The sequence below is a fragment of the Pleurodeles waltl genome, chromosome 8, assembly GCF_031143425.1.
Source record: "Pleurodeles waltl isolate 20211129_DDA chromosome 8, aPleWal1.hap1.20221129, whole genome shotgun sequence".
NCBI lineage: Eukaryota > Metazoa > Chordata > Amphibia > Caudata > Salamandridae > Pleurodeles > Pleurodeles waltl.
In genome coordinates, this window is record NC_090447.1 from 988,425,356 (window position 1) to 988,449,682 (window position 24,327).

The 24,327-nt window shown below is 47.5% G+C and overlaps 1 protein-coding gene across 17 annotated transcripts in view; it reads left to right on the forward strand.

Moving 5' to 3' along the window:
- MYCBP2 (MYC binding protein 2) overlaps positions 1-24,327 on the forward strand; it is a 1,769,078-nt gene that overhangs the window by 1,529,417 nt on the left and 215,334 nt on the right. For all 17 annotated transcript variants that reach the window (XM_069205243.1, XM_069205245.1, XM_069205247.1 and 14 more), the window contains one exon: positions 10,795-10,884. In XM_069205243.1, the coding sequence (XP_069061344.1) occupies positions 10,795-10,884 (90 nt within the window). The remainder of the gene's footprint in view (positions 1-10,794; positions 10,885-24,327) is intronic.

The window sequence follows — 24,327 nt, forward strand, 5'->3', positions numbered from 1 at the left end:
GACCGGGGCTGCGGTGCGGGATGGTGCTTTGTGTACCTCATGAGCGGTGTCCACAGGCCACGGTGCAGGTAGCGGCGCCGGTGTCGGCAGGAACGGCATTGTCGGGGATGCCCAGGCTGCAGTGTGGGCAGGCGATGCCGGAGTGTGGGGCCCACAGGTCACGGTGCGAGCAGCGGCTCAGTGAAGTCATCTGATGACAGCGTCGGGGAGACCAGGGTCACAGTGCGAAGCGGGGCAATGCGACTCCGTGTGGCGTCAGCAGGTCACAGTGCAGGCCAGCGGCATCCCAGTGGTTTCTCCTCTTGAACAGCACAAAACACACAGTTCCCAGTGCTGCAGGTCGAGGAAACTGAAGTCTTTGGCATCCCTGAGATTTCCAACAGGAGGCAAGCTCTACTGCAAGCCCTTGGAGAATGTTCTCAAGCAGGACACACAGCAAAGTTCACCCTTTTCACTCTTTTCAGGCAACTGCAGGCCTGTCCAGCAAAGCAACACAGCAAAGGGACAGTACTCCTCCTTCAGCTTTTCAGCTCTTCTCCTGGGCAGAGGTTCCTCTTGATTTCAGAAAGATTCTAAAAGTCTGGGGTTTTGGGTCTTCTTCTTATACCCTGTTCTGCCTTTGAAGTTGGCAAACTTCAAAGCAAAGTCTCAAGTGTTTGCAAGATCCTTCCTTGTCCAGGCCAGGCCCCAAACACTCACCAGGGGATCGGAGACGGCATTGTGTGAGGGCAGGCACAGTCCTTTCAGGTGTGAGTGACCACTCCTCCCCTCCAGCACAGATGGCTAATCAAGATATGCAGGCTACACCCCAGCCCCCTTTGTGTCACTATCTAGAGGAGAGGTGTGAAAAGCCCAACTGTCAAACTGACCCAGGCAGACAGTCCACAAACAGGCAGTCACAGAATGGTATAAGCAAGAAAATGCCTACTTTCTAAAAGTGGCATTTTCAAACAGACAATTTAAAAAACAACTTCACTAAAAGATGTATTTTTAAATTGTGAGTTCAGAGACCCTAAACGCCACATTTTTATCTGCTCTCAAAGGGAATCTGCGATTTAAGGATATTTAAAGGTAGCCCCCATGTTAACCTATGAGAGAGATAGGCCTTGCACAGTGAAAACCGAATTTGGCACTATTTCACTGTTAGGACATATAAAACACACTAGTATATGTCCTACCTTAAACATACACAGCACCCTGCTCATGGGGTTACCTTGGGCCTGACTTAGGGGTGCCTTACATGTAGTAAAAGGGAAGGTTATGGCCTGGCAAGTGGGTACACTGGCCAGGTCGAATTGGCAGTTTAAAACTGCACACACAGACACTGCAGTGGCAGGTCTGAGCCATGTTTATAGGGCTACTAATGTGGGTGGCATAACCAGTGCTGCAGGCCCATTAGTAGCATTTGATTTACAGGCCCTGGGCACCTCTAGTGCACTTTACTAGTAAATCAAATATGCCAATCATGGATAAACCAATCAACAGTACAATTTATATAGGGAGCACTTACACTTTAGCACTGATTAGCAGTGGTAAAGTGTGCAGAGACAATAACCAGCAAAAACAGACCTAAACAAATAGGAGGAAGAGGGCAAAAAGTTTGGGGATAACCCTGCAAAAAGGGCCCTTTCCAACAACCTTCAATGAAGCCCTTACTGATGCCTTGCTGGGTCCCTGTCCAAACCAAGCACAGGGGCTCCTGTGAACAGGATTATTTCTGTCATTATCGGCCTTCTCCAACCGACCCAGCATTCCTGGCGCAGCATTCCTACTCTGAGAACTTGGTTATCCAGGCTTCTACGTCTCAGGGCGTGTTCCCTTCTGCACTACCGAATCCAAGAGGCTGAGCTAACTTGGGAAGAAGATGACTTCTTCCTCCAGTCTGGAATTGCGGTTCGTGAACACTGCATGTCTTTTGGGCCATTACTCCCACACACTATGAGATACGATTGCCCAAGTGCTGCCACAGGTCAGGACACAACCGAGTCACTGGGCAGAGCAGTTTAGACAGTGGCCTTGAGGTACCACACCTGGTTGAAGATGTCTGGCTTTTTGGGAGATTCCCAAGCCAATCTTATGGACATGCCCTTTGATGGCACTTGGCTCTTTGGAGAAAAAACAGATTCGACGTTTGAGCACTTCAAAGATTCCCATGCTACAAACAGGTCCATGAACCTCGCAGCAGGTCCTCGTCCCTCTCAGTCCGCCTTTCGCCCCTTTCGTGGCTACGGAAGGGGCGCCTAACAACATCCGTTCCCATCCAGCCACCTTGCTGCGCATGCTGCCCAGCTTGTGTGTGGCAGGGGACGTGGAATCCACTGACCTCATGGATCAAGGAGCCAGCGGTCCTGCCAGTCCACCACCCCGACTGCAGCTGCCTCCAAACCGGAATGGCATGGCAAGCAAAAAAACTGATGGATTAAACCCAGATCTGTGACTGGGGTTGAATGTTTGATTTGTTCTGCATTCCATCCATCATCAGTTGTTTTTGCATTTGTCGCCTCAAGTGGGAAAGGTATGCCCATGAGGAACAGGGTCAAGACTGATTTCCATATGGCTGGGACCAATCTGGAATGGCATGGCAAACAGAAAAATGGATGGATTAAACCCAGATCTGTGACTGGATGTGAATGTTTGATTTGTTCTGCATTCCGTCCATCTGCTGTTGTTTTTGAATTTGTCACCCCAAACCTTCCTAATCTGACTCTGTCCAACAGGGACCAGTCGGAGGCAGGATTCCCCATCACATGCTCCACTGGCAATCCATCACGTCAGACAGGTGGGTTTTGCAGATAGTCCAAGGGGCCTACTCCCTCTCCTTTGAGACTACCCCTCTATCCATGCCACCATCCTATGATAGGATGACGGAGAATCACTTGCCATTTCTCTAAGAGGATGTCACAGTTCTCTTGGCCAAGGGAGCCATAGATCAGTTCCCTGTGCCAGAATTAGGCCATGGTTGCTATTCCCTTTACTTTTTGGTACCTAAAAAGGACAAGGGCCTCTGTCCTGTCCTAGACCTTCAGTCCTTCAATCTCTTCCTCAAGAAGGAGAAGTTCAAAATGCTCACTGTACCTCAGGGTCTATCTGCCCTGGACCCAGGAGACTGGATAGTAGCGTTGGGCTTGCAGATTGCTTATTTCGATATTCCCTTCATGTCTGCCCATAGACGTTACTTTTCGTTCACAGTAGGCCATGAGCACTTTCAGTTCACCATGCTCCCCTTTGGCCTTACCAGCACCACTCGGGTGTTCACCAAGGCGATTGGCGCAGATCAGGGGTTTCATTCTTCCCTATCTGACAACTGACTGTTGAAGGGGAGCTTGCTCCAGGCTGTCGTCTCCTACCTCCAGACTGTGGTGGACCTCCTGCATTCGCTGGGGTTTACTATAAATGTGCCTAAGTCACACCTGACTACCTCTCAGACACTCCCTTTCATCTGAGCTGTTCTGGACACAGTGCAGTTTCAGGCTTATCTTCCCGAGCGGCAAGTCCATGATATTCAAGCTATGATACCGATATTTCAGCCTCTATCCTGGATTTGAATGAGATTGACACTGAGGCTGTGGGGCCTCATGGGTTCCTGCATCCTCATGGTCACCCGTACCAGATAACATGTGCGTGCTCCAGGGACCTGACGTTCCAGTGGGCTTAGCATCAGGGAAATCTCTCCGACATGGTCCAGATCTCGGATGGAACTACACGAGATCTACAGTGGTGGCTAACGAACTTCGATTGGGTGAGAGGCAGATCCCTCTCCCTTCCCCAACCAGATCTGACAGTAGTGACAGATGCATCACTCCTGGAATTGGGGGGGGGGGGGGGGGGAGATCTGGGAGAGGTGGAGATTAGAGGTGTAGGAAGCTGAATCTCTATATGGGTCACTGAAAAGAAGCACACCATGCAGAGAGTCCAGTGGATCCCCAGTTGGTTGTCAGGTAAAAGTAGATAACACTAACGCTCTCTTTTGTGGTAGTGTGGTTGATCAGTTAGGCTTATCAGACAGTAGTGCTAATCACTTATACTCACAGAGGCAATAAAAGAGACACACACTCAGAGAATAAGTCTGAGACCAGTTTTAGGAAAATAACATTTCTTTTTATATTTATGTTAAAACCAAGAACATTGCAAAAGAGTAAGTACTGATTTCATGAGTTCAAACCTGTGCACCTTTGCACGCAATGCAATCCTATGGATTGAAAAGTCAATAATGCATAAAAGTAAGTACAGTCGGTTTTGGGGGTTCACGTTCTGGGTATAGAGATGTAAGAGCCTAAAGTACAACCAGCAGTTCGTCAGGAGCTTCCCGTATTCTAATGAGAGCAGAGTGCTTGTATTGTTGTAGCTGGGCTCACTACAAAAAAGGGCCACCTGAAAACAGGCTGCACAGGGGGGACTTGGGGACAAGCCTGGGAGCTCCCAGATGGGGGCTTGGGTTGCAAGGAGCCTTAGAGCAAGGGGGCACAGCCGGTTCTTGTGTTCTGGGCCATTCAGCTTGGGTGCAGAGTGGATAGGGCGGCTGGGCTCTGTGGCAAAAGGGCTCCTCCCTGTCAGGGTCATCCAGCTGGCAAGGTCAAAATCAGGGCAGCTGTGCCACTCACGTGGTGGGTCTCAGTGTTACTGATGTTGCTGGATGGCTGCTTGGTTCTGGTGCAGTGAGAATCCTGACTGGACTCTCACTGTTGATGATTGGTACAGGGCATCCGATAGCCCAGGGATTGTGCTGTACGGCTCTGGTGGGTCCTGCTGTAGTCACACTTGGTGGGGGGACAGTCCTAGTCCTCCAGAGCATGGGTACCTCCTCATGGTCATCTGTGGCATTGGTCGGGCTGGGGAGCTGCAATGCAAGGCGGTGGACTGGACTCTGCTCTTTGGTACTTGCAACTGCACAGAAGTAGCTCCTCTACTCCTGGGGAGACTGTCGGTGTTTTTTGAAGTGCTAGCAGGCTGCCTGCGACTTTGGTAGGCCTCCAGCTTGTAGGGCAAGTTACTCCATCGCAGTTGTCAAGAGAGGTGCGGGCAGGCAGGATGTCCACAGCTCTCCTGCTGTTCTCGCCAGGCAGTGGCTTTGCTTTTTCCTTCTTCTCTTGATCCATCAAATTTGAGTTCTTGGGTTCAGGGGTGCCACCTAAATACTCAATTTAGAGGTGTTACAGGAAGTGCCAGGCAGCCAATGGGTTGCCCACCTTTTCGGTTATTACACCCTTTCTATGACTACTTCTGTTGGGAAGTGGGTATAACCCTGGCCTGATTCCTACCAAATCAAGATTGGGGAATTTACAAAGTGATGTCAACTTCAGCTCGTCCAACTTAAAAGTAGGACTGGCATGAAGTGGGCACACTTCCTAATCTGCCTAATTTTCCTGCCTGTCTTTCTGCCATAAATGGGGTCAGGACAGGGGATTGGTCATCTCTACCATTTGGAGAGACCTGTGTCGTATTACAAAGGTGACTAGGCCTTTGAAGCTTCCCACCATGGAATGTCCATCCTGCCTGGAGGTGGTGTTAACACCCCCACCCAGTGCAGTCTTTTGTCTTTGGACCCTGAGAGTTCTGGTTCTCATATCAGAAACATGGCTAAGGTGGCTGAACTGGTTAGGACTAGTCAGTTAACACACTAGCATTTGGTGGGTTCTCAGGGAACACCTCTAAGGTGCCCCTGGGTGCATGTATTGGTAAATCCAACACTGGTATCGGTATGGGTTTACCTTACGAGATGATACAAGATTTTTTTATACTAAACATCCCTATCTTCAGTGAAGCCATCATGTAGCTGGGGAGCTCGTATTGACCAGTGTCCAGCACATGTATTTAAAATGGCTTCCCTGGTCGTTTACTAGGTCTGGGAATTGACAAAAGACGTAGCAGGGGCATATCTGCTCATTCACTGTTGTCTGCACCAAGACACACAGCCTGTGATGGCAGCCTGTCATGTGTTTGGTGATGGGTCCCTTAGGATTGCACAATTCATGCGGAAGACCTTAGGGGACTCTGTTTAGTACACCAGGCCCTAGATGTAGGAGGCTAACTCAGTATATGGTGTACACCTATAGGTGAGGCACCCTGCACTATGTCCAGGAAACCCTTAGTGATAGTGTAAGTGGCTCCAGATAGTTGGAGCTCTCAAAGGGTAGCTGTGGAGAGCAGCTAAGGCTTATCGGGCGGGTGTAAAGCACTTGCAAATACCACATAAGTCAGTCAGTGATATACCCAGAAGAAAGAACCACACCAATGTTTGAAAAATAATGTATTATTTATTAAAACAGAGGCAGTAAACTAACTTTAGTGTATCTCCTAACCCCGGATATAGGCACACAAAAATATACTTAGAAACAAGGAAGTAAAGGCATAAAATAACACGGGCCCCTATTGAGGGGAGTGGGGGGGGTCAAACCATATACTAAAAAAAGGGATGTAAAAGTCACAACTAACCAAGACTCCCTCCCAAGGACATTTAGGATCGGGGAAGCACTAAAACACGAAAAGGTAAGAAGCTAGGATTCCCCAGGCGCCTCTGTGCAGAGATGTTACCCTAGGTCAGGTGTCCATAGGATAACATGGGGAGGTTGCGGTTAGAGTTTTCGTGTTCCAGGAGCCTTACCAGAGGACCCCGAAAAAAATCTGTTGGGACAAGGGAGCTTTCAGGAGTGTGCCCACCTGTGGATACCCAGAGAAGTGGAGTACCAACACTTCAGAGCCCAGGTACATAGGAGTGAAGTTGTGTCGGACCCTTTGAAGTCAATGGGGACCTCGGTTGCCCAGCTGCTGCCTTGATCCGCAGACCAGTCCACCCAGAGATGCCCAGGGGGTACTGGAGGACAGTGCCCACCCTTCTTGAAGATGCTTTCCGAAGGGACGGTTATCGTGGAAGTGCAGCTGTGGTGTCCAGGCGATGCAGGAAGATCCCAGAAGTCGTCCACGAACTGTCCCAAGCCGGTCATCAAATTGGGGGGAGGGGCAGGCAGCTGTCAGTGGTCAGCAGGACTACCAACAAGCCTTATCAAATGCAGGAAAGTGCTGTATGAAGTGTTGCAGGATTTGGGAACCAGCAAGGTTCAAGGGTCTCAACCTTTGTACGTAAATCCGGGCCAGCCCTCAGCAAGCAGGAGAGCAGGGAGGAATTGTTGGAGATCCCAGGAGAACTCTGTGGCAGCAGTCACAGGGAGGCCCTCAACAGCACAACAAAGATGGATGCCCACGTCGCAGGGATTGCAGGTAGGACATCATTCTTGGAGCTGTGTGATGCAGGAGGCTGGGGCTTCTTGGAGCTATGAGGTCTTCGGACTGGAAAGCCAACAAGTCTTGGCAACGACAAACAGACGCGGTGCACAGGGTTTCCAGTTAAGCAGCTCTGACAATGGACCGCAGACTTCTCAGAGGTAAGGAATACAGGACAGACTTCAGGAGAGATTCCTTCTTGCTGTCCGAAGTGCAATAGGAGCCCAAGCCCTCCTACTAGGTGCAGTCTTGTCTTGGTTCCTAGCGAAGATTGCAGAAGTGCCTTGCTGAAAAGTCTTGCAGACCAGTCTTGGAGACAAATCTTGTAGAAGAATCTTGCTGACGAATCTAGGGTCCCATCCTCAGGGGAGCCCATAAGTAACCAAGGAAGGAGGTTGAACAGCTTCTGCAGTGACCCACCTGTTGTGGGGGAGGATTAGAGACGCTACTCGACTGGACTGAAAGTCACATGTTCCCAGGGGCCTCTGCTCAACTTCTTTTCAAGATGGCGGAATCAAGTGACAACCTGGCAGAGCTCTGTGCACCTCCCTAGCAAAGGAGCTGGACAGGGGGATGGTCACTCCCCTGTCTTTTGTGTGGTTCTGTGCCAGAGTGGGAACTGGGGGTTCCCATACTGGAGTAAACTGGTTTATGCAAGGAGGGCACCAAATGTGCCCTTCAAATGAGTCTTGTGGCACTCCGAAGCGCCCCCACTGTAGGCCAGAGGCACCTATTTCTAACACCTCTCCTCTACAGGAAATTCTTTGTTGTGCCTTCCCCTGCCTGAGCTAACCTCAGCAGCAGGAAGGCAGAACAGTTTCAGTTTCAAACAGTTTCTGGGACTGTCTGCAGCACTGGCGTGCACATAGACCCTGCAAAGCTGCACAGGCAGAAAAGGGGGGAACCTCTAAGGACCCCCCACAGTACATAGTATCATGCAACTAACACTGGAATTGGGGTAGTTGCATGATTCCAACATGTTTGATACTTTGGTGAAGTCATTATGTAGAGTCTTCTACGTACCTTAAGATGGCTTCCCCGCTCTTACAAAGCCCAGAATATGGAGTCAGGGGTTTGTAGGGGCACCACTGCTCATGCAGGGGTGCCCTCACACTTAGAACCATGCACCCTGCCATTGAGCTGAAGGGGCCTACCTTAGGAGTGACTTACAGGGTCATAGTGCAGTGGCCATAATATAAGGTGAGCCTTATATCTGGGGTGAAAGGTGCATGCACCATTTCACACAGGCTGCAATGGCAAGCCTGTAGTCACAGTTTGCATGGGCTCCAGTGAGTGGCATAAATACATGCTGCAGCCCATTAGTGACCCCCTGGCGTTACCAATGCCCTGGGTACATAAGTACAATATACTAGGGACATACATTGGTCCAACAGTATATCTTTTTTGGGGTGTAAATGTTATGTGCCAACTAAATTTAGGGGAGAGAAGATTGACACTGGGGTTCTGGTTAGCAGGATCCCAATGTACTACAGTCAAAACACACTCACTGACACCAAGCAAAAAGTGGGGGTAACTATGTCAGAAAGATCCTAATTTCCTACACTAGGTACTAGGGATACCATTTACTAGGGACTTACTGAGGGTGCTAAATGTTTTGCCAATTGGGAAAAACAACTATGTAGTTTTGGGGGAAGAGATATGGCACTGGTGAGGTGGTTAGCAGGAACCCAGTGCACTTTCAGTCAAAATTACACCAGAAACCAGGCAAAAACTGGGTGGGGTGTGTGTGTCTGTGTGTGTCTGGGGAGGGAGGAGGGTGATAATGGCTTTGTTTTAAGCAGAAGCATATTACTGTATTTTTAAAAAGGTAACAGTACTTAACTGCAATGTTTAAATAGGTCTAGACATATTTAAACATTGCTATCTTTATAAAATTGTGAAAAATTCTGAAGGGGGCCACAATGATTTTAATTTTTCAACAGCAGGGGGCGCAGTATTAAAAAGTTTGGAGACCACTGCTCTAGAAGGTCTGAAGGTTCATTCTACCAGAGCCAAGGCTGCTACCACTGTGTTGGCAACCGGAGGGCCTGTGCTGGACATCTGACAGGCTGCATCAGTACACAAGTTCAGGAAGCACTGTTGCCTCAACAGGCAGGTCTGTCGGGATGGACATTTTGCCCATTCTGCCCTGCATGACTTTGTGCTCTGAGCCATTACACAGACTCACTGCTTTGGCGATACTTCTCTGGGATGTATTCTAAAGGTGAGGAATCTTTGGCCAGAAGTATCCAACAGAAAAACCATTCACTTACCTTTGGTAACACTTTTTCTGCTGGATATTCTCTCTAACTCCAGATTCCTCTCTATTCTGTGAAATTATCTCTTTTTTTTATCCATAAAAGGTCCTAATTTAGCAATATGCACAATGACCGGGCCTGCATGCAAGAGCTCAGGCAAGAGGGTAAAGAAACAGACTTAAGTGCGCATTGGTTTGTCACTTCCTTATAGGAATGAAGTGGGTGCAGAGCTGCATTATGTCTCCGTCTCCCGCACAGGAGCACAATTTTTTGAATTTCCATATCCATTTTGCCCCCTGGGGGTGGTCACAAGTTGAGAAATCTCTGCTTAGATCCAGCACCCAACAGAAAGAGCGGAACTTAAGGTAAGCACATTTTTGAACCACACCTAAACAAAATCAAACTACACCTAAACATCATCAGATCGGATTCCTTTTTTTGTAAAGATTTTGTTGAAAGATCAAAGGACTATGAACATTTTTCACCATGTTTACGTCAAGCCTGCAACAGCACGTGCTCTAGCTTGCAAAGCATTATTGTGTACATTAAAGAGCGTGGAGCCCACCTATAGCTTACCATTTGTTGGCTTTAGTGTCACTCTTCTTTGCTGCCTCCTGATTGGCCAATGCAAAACCAACATCAATTTCTTTCCTTTCTGTGGACCTTGGACTAAGCACAGATTGGTTTAATTTAATCAGTTTCAGTCTGCTGCTCGCATTGTGATTTGACGTACTGTTTCTTCATTCCACTCCCATTGCTGTCCCTGTCTGGTGCTTCATCCCTCCTCCTCCGTGCCTCTTTCATGTTGCTTCCCCTGCACTGCTCTGCAACATGTCTAAAAACCATTGACAAAGTCAATAGCCCTCGCATACCTTGACATATTGTCTTTAATGCTTATTACTTTATGCAGTTGACTGACTTAGACTTCCTGAAGATGAAATGCTAAAATTGCTCCCAATAAGTTGCATTGGAACCATTAAACATATTTGTTCTCTACTTTACCTTTATTGGTTTTCCCATTTGTTTTCTCTGATTAGTAGCAAATATGTGTTTCTTTATCTAATGAACTTGGTCTGGGCTTAAAATATCAATTCATTTTTGCGATGCAATGTCTGTGCAATTCTTAGGTTCTATATTTTCATATATATACCATTGTGTGGAAGTTCCGGTTTCCTTAAATATTCTTTTTTACCCTCAGATGGTCAATGATTAGTAATTTCTGTGCAGCTTTGGGAGAAGTTTCTCAACAATGTTATTTGTTAATCTTTGAGGATTGTGCCTAAGGAATTTATAAATTTGTCATATTTGTTCATTCCAGGTGTTTGGAAAACTGATCTCTGGTGATGCAGAGCCAACCCCAGAGCAAGAAGAGAAAACTTTGCTGTCTTCACCTGAAGGAGAGGAAAAGGTAATCTGTGCATTGATTACATCAGCAGTTTGTACTTAGCCCTTAACATCTGTTGCTGTGAACACATTAAAGATTGATAATTCAGATAACACCAAATGGGCTTCAATCTGTGCCTAGATTGTAAAAAAAGATTATCATGCAACAACATGTGTTTTCCTTTCTAAGTTCTTCCACTATTCAAATGGCCCAATAATCAAATTGGGGAGCAGCCTATTTTATTTTTGTTGGGCATTCTCCTATGTGCCTCAAAAATATTAGTGTTCTCTGTTGTGTTTCTGTGAAGGGTTTGGTGTGTCCTCCTTCCTTTTGGCCTAGAAATGTTTTTATTTCTGTGGTGTGAAGTGTTTGTTATCCTTCTGAGTGTTTGTATTCCACCAGTAGCAAAACTAGTGTGTGGGAAATTGTGATTTCACCTTATTTACAGCCCTTCATGCATTGCAGTCATACCCTCTAAACCCTACAGAAAAGTACCTTCCTTAAACAAATGAGTACTTGATATAGAAGTTAGCGAGGAGACTTAAATTACTCATTGATTGATTAACTTGCCAAGATCTTGATGTCTGATGGCACTCTTGAACTTGGGCACAGCACCTGGATCATGGCACTCTACTACAAACAGCTTATCAAAAACATCAGACTCACATTGTGTTAAAGAGAAAACACAGTGTGAAAAATTAGAACAAATCTTAACGTCAGTGGCTTTGGGATTTTTCCTCCAAGATTTGGATTCCCCTCGTGCAAAGCAACACTTTTAACTTTTGCCCATTTTTGGACCCATCTTCTCCACCGTTGGTTGGAGGGAGAGATTTTAAATAACTTCCAAACCATGGCTTGTGCTCTTTTGACAAGAAGAAGCACCAGGTCTAGGAATTGAGTGCCCACCGTCTTTGCCTTGGGGTAAAACATTGGACCCCTTTCAGTGTTTATATCCCTGATATCCTCCTGTTTAGTGACAGTTTCCCTCTAGTCACTCAGAACTGAGCAGCTCTAAGCTATATTTAAAATTCAGTGTTTGATTGGAGGCATCTGGGATAGGTAGATGGACAGTGTTAGACATAGGATTACGTTTCCTGAGTGTCAAGTGTGTTCTGTGCAAGACGTTGAATTGTGTATATTTAAAGTACGGGGTTCTGGATAACTTGAATGTGTTCTTTATTATGTGATTACTGTAGGAAATTTTCCAATGCACTAGACTTTTCAAATGCAGGGAAGCCATTTTACCCATGTACTGGCCACAGGTCACTACCTATGATCCAACTACATAATGGTAACTCCCAACCTAGGCATGTTTGGTATCAAACATGTCAGAATAATACCCCAATAATATTGCCGGTATTAGTGGCATGCTTCCATGCAGTCAGGGGGCTCCCTAGAGGACTCCTCCCCACCCCAATATTGTTCCTGCCAGTCTTCCAGGCTCTTTGGGCTGCCCACGCTGCTGCAGCCCTTCAGACAGGTTTCTGCACTCTTGCTGCTCGAGCAGCCCAAGCAAGGGAAGGCAGAACAAAGGATTTCCTGTGAGAGAGGAAGGCAACACCCTCTTCCTTGGAAACAGTTGGTTCGATGGCATCTGTCGCTGTAGATACACATGTTCTGCATAGCTCGCCATCTGGTGTTGGGTCGGAGTGTTACAAGTTGTTTTTCTTCGAAGAAGTCTTTCGAGTCACGGGACCGAGTGACTCCTCCTTTTGTCTCCATTGCGCATGGGCGTCGACTCCATCTTCGATTGTTTTCTTTCCGCCATCGGGTTCGGACGTGTTCCTGTCGCTCCGAGTTTCGGAATGGAAAGTTAGTAGATTTTCGTCGGTATTGTTGCGTTCGGGATCGGCGTAGTTAGATTCAACACCGCATCGAAGATCGACGTGCTCCGGTGCCCTTCGGGGTAGTTTTCGAGCCCCCGTCGGGGCCTGGTCGGCCCGACCGCGTGTCCAACACCGCCGATGGAACGGACCCCGTTCCGTTTTTGTCCCAAATGCCACAACAAATACCCGTATACAGACCAACATTTGGTCTGTAACCTGTGCCTGTCACCTGAGCACAGTGAAGAGACTTGCGAAGCCTGTCGCGCGTTTCGGTCCCGAAAGACACTCCGTGACCGTCGAGCCAGGAGGCTTCAGATGGCGTCCACGCCGACAGCGCACCGAGAGTTCGAGGAACAAGAGGAAGAAGAAACCTTTTCGATCCACGAATCGGACTCCGAGGAATTCGACGATCAAAGAACCGTGAGTAAGACGTCGAAAACAACACACAAAAAAAGTGACAAGGCCCTGGGGACGCCACTGCCACCATGCCATGGCTCCACCCATAAGTTCGGTGACCGACCATCGGCACCGAAAAAGGCCAAAACAGTGCCGAGATCGTCCGACTCCGGTCGAGACACCGGCACGCAGCCTTCTCGGGATCGAGAAAGTGCTGGAGAGAAGCAACGACACCGAGATAGCGGTGTAGAAACGGCTCGACGCCGAGACAGCGGCACCGACGAAGATCGACGCCGAGAGGTTTCGACTCCAAAAAAGAAAAAAGCCACCTCGGAGCCGAAAAAGGATACAGGCAGGGTTTCGGTGCCGAAACAACCCGTAACCGACCCAGGTCCAGGCTCTTATACAGAGGAGCAATCACTGTCCTCTCAGATGCGAAAGCATAGGTTTGAGGAAGAGCTGCAATCCACTGAAGTGGACCATACGCAAAAACGTATTTTCATACAGCAGGGAACAGGAAGAATAAGCACCCTTCCCCCTATTAGGAGAAAAAGGAGACTGGAGTTTCAAACAGACCAGGCGCCACAAACAAAAATGGTGAAAAAGGTGACTCCGCCACCCTCTCCTCCACCTGTACTTAACGTCTCACCAGCGCAAACTCCGTCACATTCCCCGGCTCACACCACCATGAGCCAAGGTGACCAGGATCAAGACGCTTGGGACTTATATGACGCCCCAGTGTCGGACAACAGTCCGGAGGCATATCCAACAAAGCCCTCACCACCTGAAGACAGCACAGCATATTCTCAAGTGGTGGCTAGAGCAGCACAATTCCACAACGTAAACCTCCACTCAGAACAAGTCGAGGATGACTTTTTATTCAACACCCTCTCCTCCACCCACAGCTCCTACCAAAGCCTGCCTATGCTGCCAGGTATGCTTCGGCACGCAAAGGAAATCTTCAAGGAGCCGGTCAAAAGTAGGGCAATAACACCAAGGGTGGACAAGAAATATAAAGCACCTCCTACAGACCCTGTTTTCATCACCACACAGCTGCCACCAGATTCCGTCGTAGTGGGAGCAGCTCGGAAGAGAGCCAACTCCCACACATCTGGGGACGCACCACCCCCAGATAAAGAGAGCCGCAAGTTCGATGCAGCTGGGAAAAGAGTCGCAGTACAAGCTGCAAACCAGTGGCGCATCGCTAACTCTCAAGCACTACTTGCGTGCTATGACAGAGCCCATTGGGATGAGATGCAACACCTCATCGAGCATCTACCCAAGGAACTTCAAAAAAGGGCAAAGCAGGTGGTTGAGGAAGGACAGAACATATCAAATAACCAAATACGATCTTCTATGGACGCAGCAGACACAGCTGCAAGAACAATTAATACATCTGTGACCATTAGAAGGCACGCATGGCTAAGAACGTCTGGGTTCAAACCAGAGATACAGCAGGCAGTGCTCAATATGACATTCAACGAAAAACAACTGTTCGGACCAGAAGTGGACACGGCAATCGAAAAACTTAAAAAAGACACTGACACTGCTAAAGCCATGGGCGCACTCTACTCCCCGCAGAGCAGAGGAACCTACAGCACCTTCCGCAAGACACCCTTTCGAGGGGGGTTTCGGGGTCAGGCCACACAAGCCAGCACCTCGCAGGCAACACCGTCCAGCTACCAGGGACAGTACAGGGGAGGCTTTCGGGGCCAATACAGAGGAGGGCAATTCCCTAGGAATAGAGGAAAATTTCAAAGCCCCAAAACCCCTACAACCAAGCAGTGACTCAGATGTCACTCACCCCCTCCACACAACACCAGTGGGGGGAAGAATAGGTCATTATTACAAAGCATGGGAGGAAATAACTACAGACACTTGGGTCTTAGCAATTATCCAACATGGTTATTGCATAGAATTCCTACAATTCCCTCCAAACATACCACCAAAAGCACAGAAATTGTCAAAACAACATTCCGACCTTCTGGAAATAGAAGTTCAAGCACTATTGCAAAAGAATGCAATCGAATTAGTACCAATCACACAAACAAACACAGGAGTCTATTCACTGTACTTCTTAATACCAAAAAAGGACAAAACACTGAGACCAATCCTAGACCTCAGAATACTAAACACCTACATCAAATCAGACCACTTTCACATGGTCACGCTACAAGAGGTGTTACCATTGCTAAAACTACAGGACTACATGACAACCTTAGACCTCAAGGACGCGTATTTCCATATACCAATACATCCATCTCACAGAAAATACCTACGGTTCGTATTCAAAGGAATACATTACCAATTCAAAGTATTGCCTTTTGGTTTAACAACCGCACCAAGAGTCTTTACAAAATGTCTAGCAGTAGTGGCTGCACACATCAGAAGGCAGCAAATACATGTATTCCCGTATCTAGACGATTGGCTAATCAAAACCAATTCACTAACAAAGTGCTTACAACACACAAATCAAATCATACAAACCCTCTACAAACTAGGTTTCACCGTCAACTTTGCAAAATCCAACATTTTGCCGTGCAAAGTACAACAATACCTGGGAGCCATAATAGACACAACAAAAGGAGTAGCCACTCCAAGTCCACAAAGAATTCAAAATTTCAACAAGATCATACAACGCATGTATCCAACACAAACAATACAAGCAAAGATGATATTACAACTCCTAGGCATGATGTCTTCATGCATAGCCATTGTCCCGAACGCAAGACTACACATGAGGCCCTTACAACAGTGCCTAGCATCACAATGGTCACAAGCACAGGGTCACCTTCTAGATCTGGTGTTGATAGACCGCCAAACTTACCTCTCGCTTCTATGGTGGAACAGTATAAATTTAAACAAAGGGCGGCCATTCCAAGACCCAGTGCCACAATACGTAATAACAACAGATGCTTCCATGACAGGGTGGGGAGCACACCTCGATCAACACAGCATACAAGGACAATGGAACGTACATCAAACAAAACTGCATATAAATCACCTAGAAATGCTAGCAGTTTTTCACGCATTGCGGGCTTTCCAACCAATTATAACTCACAAATACATTCTTGTCAAAACAGACAACATGACAACTATGTATTATCTAAACAAACAGGGGGGGACACACTCAACGCAGTTGAGTCTTCTAGCACAGAAAATATGGCGATGGGCAAATCACAACCACATTCGCCTAATAGCGCAGTTTATTCCAGGGATCCAGAATCAACTTGCAGACAATCTCTCTCGAGATCACCAACAAGTCCACGAATGGGAAATTCACCCCCAAGTTCTAAACACTTACTTCAGACTCTGGGGAACACCTCAAATAGACTTGTTTGCAACAAGAGAGAACGCAAAATGCCAAAACTTCGCATCCAGATACCCACACAGGCAGTCCCAAGGCAATGCCCTATGGATGAACTGGTCAGGGATATTTGCCTACGCTTTTCCTCCTCTCCCTCTCCTTCCTTATCTGGTAAACAAATTGAGTCAAAACAAACTCAAACTCATTTTAATAGCACCAAATTGGGCAAGGCAACCCTGGTACACAACACTGCTAGACCTATCAGTAGTACCCCACATCAAATTGCCCAACAGGCCGGATCTGTTAACACAACACAACCGACAGATCAGACATCCAGATCCAGCATCGCTGAATCTAGCAATCTGGCTCCTGAAATCCTAGAATTCGGACACTTACAACTTACCCAAGAATGTATGGAAGTCAGAAAGCAAGCCAGAAGGCCGTCCACTAGGCACTGCTATGCAAGTAAATGGAAGAGGTTTGTCTGTTACTGCCATCATAATCATATCCAACCTATACACGCAACTCCAAAGGATGTAGTGGGTTACTTGCTTCACTTACAGAAATCTAGCCTAGCCTTCTCTTCCATTAAAATACACCTTGCGGCAATATCTGCATACCTGCAGACTACCTATTCAACTTCCCTATATAGGATACCAGTCATTAAAGCATTCATGGAAGGGCTTAAAAGAATTATACCACCAAGAACACCACCTGTTCCTTCATGGAACTTAAATGTTGTCTTAACAAGACTCATGGGTCCACCTTTTGAACCCATGCACTCTTGCGAAATACAGTTCCTCACCTGGAAGGTTGCATTTCTCATCGCCATTACATCTCTAAGAAGAGTAAGCGAAATTCAGGCGTTTACAATACAAGAACCTTTTATGCAACTACACAAAAATAAAGTCGTCCTAAGGACTAATCCTAAATTTTTACCAAAGGTTATTTCACCATTCCACCTAAATCAAACAGTGGAACTACCAGTGTTCTTCCCACAGCCAGATTCCGTAGCTGAGAGGGCACTACATACATTAGATGTCAAAAGAGCATTAATGTACTACATTGACAGAACGAAAAACATCAGAAAGACTAAACAACTATTTATTGCATTCCAAAAACCTCATGCAGGAAACCCAATATCAAAACAAGGTATAGCCAGATGGATAGTTAAATGCATCCAAATCTGCTACCTTAAAGCAAAACGACAACTGCCCATTACACCAAGGGCACACTCAACCAGAAAAAAAGGTGCTACCATGGCCTTTCTAGGAAACATCCCAATGCAAGAAATATGTAAGGCTGCCACATGGTCTACGCCACACACGTTCACCAAGCACTACTGTGTAGACGTGCTATCCGCACAGCAAGCCACAGTAGGTCAAGCCGTGTTAAGAACGTTATTTCAAACCACTTCCATTCCTACAGGCTGAACCACCGCTTTTGGGGAGATAACTGCTTACTAGTCTATGCAGAACATGTGTATCTACAGCGACAGATGCCATCGAACTGAAAATGTCACTTACCCAGTGTACATCTGTTCGTGGCATCAGTCGCTGGAGATTCACATGTGCCCACCCACCTCCCCCGGAGCCTGTAGCAATTCGGAAGTTAGCTTCAACTTTGTATATTTGTATATATATTATTTTAGCCTTAAATAGGTACATACTTAGTCACTCCATTGCATGGGCACTATTACTACAACACAACTCCTACCTCACCCTCTGCGGGGAAAACAATCGAAGATGGAGTCGACGCCCATGCGCAATGGAGACAAAAGGAGGAGTCACTCGGTCCCGTGACTCGAAAGACTTCTTCGAAGAAAAACAACTTGTAACACTCCGACCCAACACCAGATGGCGAGCTATGCAGAACATGTGAATCTCCAGCGACTGATGCCACGAACAGATGTACACTGGGTAAGTGACATTTTCATTACTTGGCAGGGGAGGAGTAGCCTCTCCATGCCACCGGCTTGCCTTGAAGGGTCCATTTGATGCCCTCCTTGCATAATCTGGTTTTCACCAGACCAGGGACCCCTGGTCCATGCTGTGGTGCGAAAGTACACAAAGGAAAGGGGAGTGACCGCTCCCCTGTCCAGCACCACCCAGGGGTGGTACCCAGAAGTCCTCCAGGTGGCCACATGATTCTGCCATCTTGAAAACAAGATGTGCAGATGCCCCTGGGAGCATCTGGTAGTCAAGACAGGTGACTGATGTCAGTGACCCCCTCTGATAGGTGGTCTCACCCTGCAGTGACCAATCCCCCTGGTAGGACTATTTAAGGACTCCTTTGCAGGTGGGTCTCCAGAATCGGCGTGCAAAACTCTACCAGGACTCCTCTGCATCGACCTCTTCTGCACCTGGCCACCGGAACCGCAACTGGACTCTTCAGAAACCAAACAAGCCTGCAACTCCCGAGACGACCTTGACTTGCAACATTGTTTCTCTGGCTCCTTCCTGCAACTGCAACATTTTCATGGCTGTGCATCCTCTGGGATCGCCAATACTTCAGCGGCAGCAAAGGCGCAAGAAGTTATCTCCGTTGGAGTGAAGGAGCACTCCCCAGCACCCGCAGGCACCTAAAAAAACGATGACCGGCTGCTATGATCTTCTGCCAACCGGCTCCAGGAAGAATCTCCAACACAGGTAGTGGGTCTGAATGGTCCCCTTGGTCCTCTCTTGCTGTCCAACTTGGGAGACGCTGAGCCCTTGCTTCTTTTGCAGGACAGTGCCCCTGTGCGCAGCGACTCTTGTAGCAACTAAGGCTTGACTCCTGCTCCAAGGGATCTTCAGGCTCCAAGTAACCCCGGTCTCCAGCACTTCATCCTTGCAAGGACAGTCTCTTCTCTGCTACTCCAGCGACGTGGGACTCCTCTCCAGGTGTGTTGATTGGGCCTCACAGCAACTTACTGTGCCTGCTGCCAGTGGATTGCCTGTGAGGACTGTGACTGCTTCTACTGGCTTTCCCAGCTGCTGAGGGTCAAACCAGACTCCCCTCCAAGAGTTGAGTCCCCTGGACCTTGCAAGTCCTCTTCAGCTCTTCAACTCTTCTGTTCCAACTTAAATTTGCCTAGGCTTGTTGGTTGTCCTACTGACCAACTGCAACCCGGCAACCGGCATGGGACATCATCTGCATGGCTCCAAGGACTTCTCTGCAGCTCCTGGGTTCCACAGCTACTCTTCATCTTCCCTCGTCGACCTGGTTCTTGATCTACAGAAGGGTGGGTAGTGACTCCGGCCTGTCTGAACACTCCTGTGTGGACTGGACTCTGTCCTCTTCTTTTTCAGGTCCTCTTCTTCGGGAATCCACAGTTTGGTTCCACTGCACCGGTCCTGGTCTTGTAATCTTCCTTTTCCCAGTCCCCTTGTAGTCTTTGGGAAGACCAGGTAGCTTACCTCTGCTCTTTTGGTCGCTGGGGGTCACGTAGGTACTCACCTCTTGGGGTTCCTAAGTTCTCCCAGCTCCCTTCTAACTACTCCACATCCTTAGGTGGGAGACTTCATTTCGCATTCCACTATTTTAGTATATGGGTTTGCCCCCCTAAAGGGCCCTAGCTATTTATTTTTTTACTCAACTTTAGCAATGTTTGTTGTTTCTACATGCTAATTCCTAATAATTGCTGTGTATGTGTGTATATATATATATATATATATATATATATATGTTCGATGGCATGTGTAGCTGCAGATACACATGCTTTGCACATCCCGCCATCTAGTGTTAGGCTCGGAGTGTTACAAGTTCTTTTTCTTCGAAGAAGTCTTTTCGAGTCACGAGATCGAGGGACTCCTCCCATTTCGGCTCCATTGCGCATGGGCGTCGACTCCATCTTAGATTGTTTTCTTTCCGCCATCGGGTTCGGACGTGTTCCTTTTCGCTCCGCGCTTCGGTTCTGAAAGTTAGTGAAAAACTCTGAAAATTTGACGGTATTGTTTGCGTTCGGTATCGGGTTAGCTACAACAGATCGACACCGAATTAGGAAGAGCTCCGGCGACCCTTCGGGTTTTTCGATTCCCCGCCGGGGCCTGGTCGGCCCGACCGCGTGCGTCTTCAAGGCTAATGGAATGGACCCCATTCCGCTTCTGCCCCGAATGCCACAACAAGTATCCTTACACAGATCAGCATCTGGTCTGTAATTTGTGTTTGTCGCCAGAACACAAAGAGGATACCTGTGAGGCCTGTCGAGCATTTCGGTCCAGAAAGACTTTAAGGGACCGAAGAGCAAGAAGATTACAGATGGCGTCGGTGCCGACAGGACTAAAACACATGGAGGAAGAAGAGGAAGCCTTCTCCATCGAGGATTCGGACTCGGAAGAGGTAGATCCTGAACAGACGCTGAAAACCGTGAGTAAGACGTCGATACACAAGACTCACGTAAAAACCAGTAAAGCCCAGGGGACGCCACCGCCAACAGGCCATGGCTTAACCCGAATAATAGGTGACTGGGCATCGGCACCGAAAAAGGGCATGCATGTGTCGAAGTCATCCGACTCCGGTCGAGATACCGGCACAGAGCACACTCGACCCCGAGACACCGGGTCAGAGCAGACTCGACCCCGAGACGCCGGGTCAGAGCAATCTCGGCACCGAGAGAGCGGCACCGAACCAAGTCGGCACCGAGAAATTTGTATGCCAAAGAGCAAAAAAGTGTCGTCGGAACCGAAAAAAGCAGCCGAAAAGGTTTCGATACCGAAACATCCGGCCTCGGAACCGAAATCAAGTTCCTACACAGAGGAACAAGGCCTGTCCTCACAAATGAAAACACATAGATTTGGACAGGAACTGGACACAATGGAGCCAGACTACACCCAAAGAAGGCTCCACATCCAAAAGGAAACGGGGAAGATCAGCACTCTCCCTCCGATTCGAATGGAACGCAAACTTGCCTTCCAGGAGAAAGACAAGTAGCCACAGGCAAAGGTGGCTAAACAAGTAACCCCGGCACCGTCTCCACAACGCTCTCCGCAACCATCACCGGTAGCCACTCCACCAATGATGCAATCCCCAACTCATACAGGGATGAGTCCGGATGATCCAGACGCGTGGGATCTTTATGATGCGCCAGTGTCAGATAACAGTCCTGACTGTTATCCAGCTAGACCATCACCACCAGAAGATAGTACAGCCTACGCACAGGTGGTGTCAAGGGTAGCGGCGTTTCATAATGGCAGCCTGCATGCAGAGCAAATTGAAGACGACTTTCTATTTAATACACTGTCGTCCACACACAGCCAGTTCCAGGGTCTCCCCATGCTACCTGGAATGCTAAAACACTCCAAACAAGTGTTTGAGGAGCCTATAAAAGGAAGGGCCATTACTCCAAGAGTGGAGAAAAAATATAAACCGCCACCAACAGACCCGTGTACATCACACAACAGTTAACACCGGACTCAGTGGTAGTAGGGGCAGCTCGCAAGAGGGCGAACTCACACACTTCAGGCGATGCACCACCTCCAGATAAAGAGAGTCGTAAGTTCGACGCGGCAGGGAAAAGGGTGGCGGCACAGGCAGCAAACCAGTGGCGTATTGCAAACTCACAGGCTTTGTTGGCCAGATACGATAGGGCTCATTGGGACGAAATGCAACACTTTACAGAACATTTACCCAAGGAGTTCCAAAAGAGAACACAGCAAGTGGTGGAAGAAGGACAGAGTATCTCAAACAATCAGATACGGTCAGCAATGGATGCAGCAGACACAGCTGCTAGAACTGTGAACACAGCAGTGACAATAAGGAGACATGCATGGCTGCGTACATCAGGATTCAAGCCGGAAATACAACAAGCCGTGCTGAATATGCCATTTAACGGACAGCAGTTGTTTGGGCCGGAGGTGGACACTGCCATCGAAAAGCTTAAAAAGGACACTGATACGGCCAAAGCCATGGGCGCACTCTACTCCCCACAGAGCAGAGGCACATTTCGTAAAACACAGTTTCGAGGACAAAGCATGGAACCCACAACCTCACAAACAAGGCCCACTTATCAGAGCCAATATCAGCGGGGAAGTTTTCGGGGACAATATAGAGGGGGACAGTTCCAAAAAAGTAGAGGGAAGTTCCAAAGTCCCAAAACTCCACAAAACAAGCAGTGACTTACACGTCACAAATCCCCAACACATAACACCTGTGGGGGGGAGGCTAACCAAGTTCTACAAACAATGGGAGGAAATCACAACAGATACTTGGGTCCTAGCAATTATCCAGCATGGTTATTGCATAGAATTTCTCAATTTCCCTCCAAATGTCCCACTGAAAACACACAATATGTCAAAACAACACATGGATCTTCTACAACTGGAGGTCCAGGCGTTGTTACAAAAAGAAGCAGTAGAATTAGTACCAATTCATCAGAAAGGAACAGGAGTTTACTCTCTGTACTTTCTCATACCCAAAAAGGACAAAACTCTAAGACCTATATTAGATCTCAGAACATTAAATACCTACATCAAATCAGATCACTTTCATATGGTGACATTACAGGACGTAATCCCATTGCTCAAACAACAAGACTACATGACAACACTAGACCTAAAGGATGCATACTTCCATATACCGATACATCCTTCACACAGAAAGTACCTAAGGTTTGTATTCCAAGGGGTACATTACCAATTCAAAGTGTTGCCATTTGGGATAACAACTGCGCCTAGATTTTTTACAAAACGCCTGGCAGTAGTAGCTGCGCATATCAGAAGACAGCAAATACACGTGTTCCCGTACCTAGACGATTGGTTAATCAAAACCAACACTCAAGAACAGTGTTCACAACACACAAAGTATGTCATCGAAACCCTCCACAAACTAGGTTTCTCACTCAACTACACAGTCACACCTTCAGCTGTGTCAAACACAGCAATACTTAGGGGTGACAATCAACACAACAAAAGGGGTTGGCACTCCAAGTCCACAAAGGGTACAAGCATTTCACAATGTAATACAGGCCATGTATCCAAAACAAAGAATACAGGTCAAGATGGTAATGAAACTACTAGGCATGATGTCCTCATGCATAGCCATTGTCCCAAACGCCAGATTACACATGCGGCCCTTATAACAGTGCCTAGCATCACAATGGTCACAGGCACAGGGTCAACTTCTAGATCTAGTGTTGATAGACCGCCAAACATACACCTCGCTTCTATGGTGGAACAATATAAATTTAAACCAAGGGCGGCCTTTCCAAGACCCAGTGCCTCAATACGTAATAACTATAGATGCCTCCATGATAGGGTGGGGAGCACACCTCAATCAACCCAGCATCCAGGGACAATGGGACACTCAGCAAAAACAGTTTCACATAAATCACTTAGAACTACTGGCAGTATTTCTAGCGTTGAAAGCATTTCAACCCATAATAAGCCACAAACACATCTTTGTCAAAACAGACAACATGACAACGATGTATTATCTGAACAAACAAGGAGGAACACACTCAACACAGTTGTGTCTCCTGGCACAGAAAATATGGCATTGGGCGATTCACAACCACATTCTCCTAATAGCACAGTTTATTCCAGGGATTCAGAATCAGTTAGCAGACAATCTTTCTCGGGATCACCAACAGATCCACGAATGGGAGATTCACCCCCAAATACTAAACACTTACTTCCAAAGATGGGGAACACCACGAATAGACCTATTTGCAACAAAAGAAAACACAAAATGCCAAAACTTCGCATCCAGATACCCACAGGATCAGTCTCAGGGCAATGCGTTATGGATGAGTTGGTCAAGGATATTTGCATACGCTTTTCCCCCTCTCCCACTCCTTCCATATCTGGTAAACAAATTGAGTCAAAACAAACTCAAACTCATACTAATAGCACCAACTTGGGCAAGACAACCTTGGTACACAACACTACTAGACCTCTCAGTAGTGCCTCATGTCAAACTACCAAACAAACCAGATCTGTTAACTCAACACAAACAACAGAT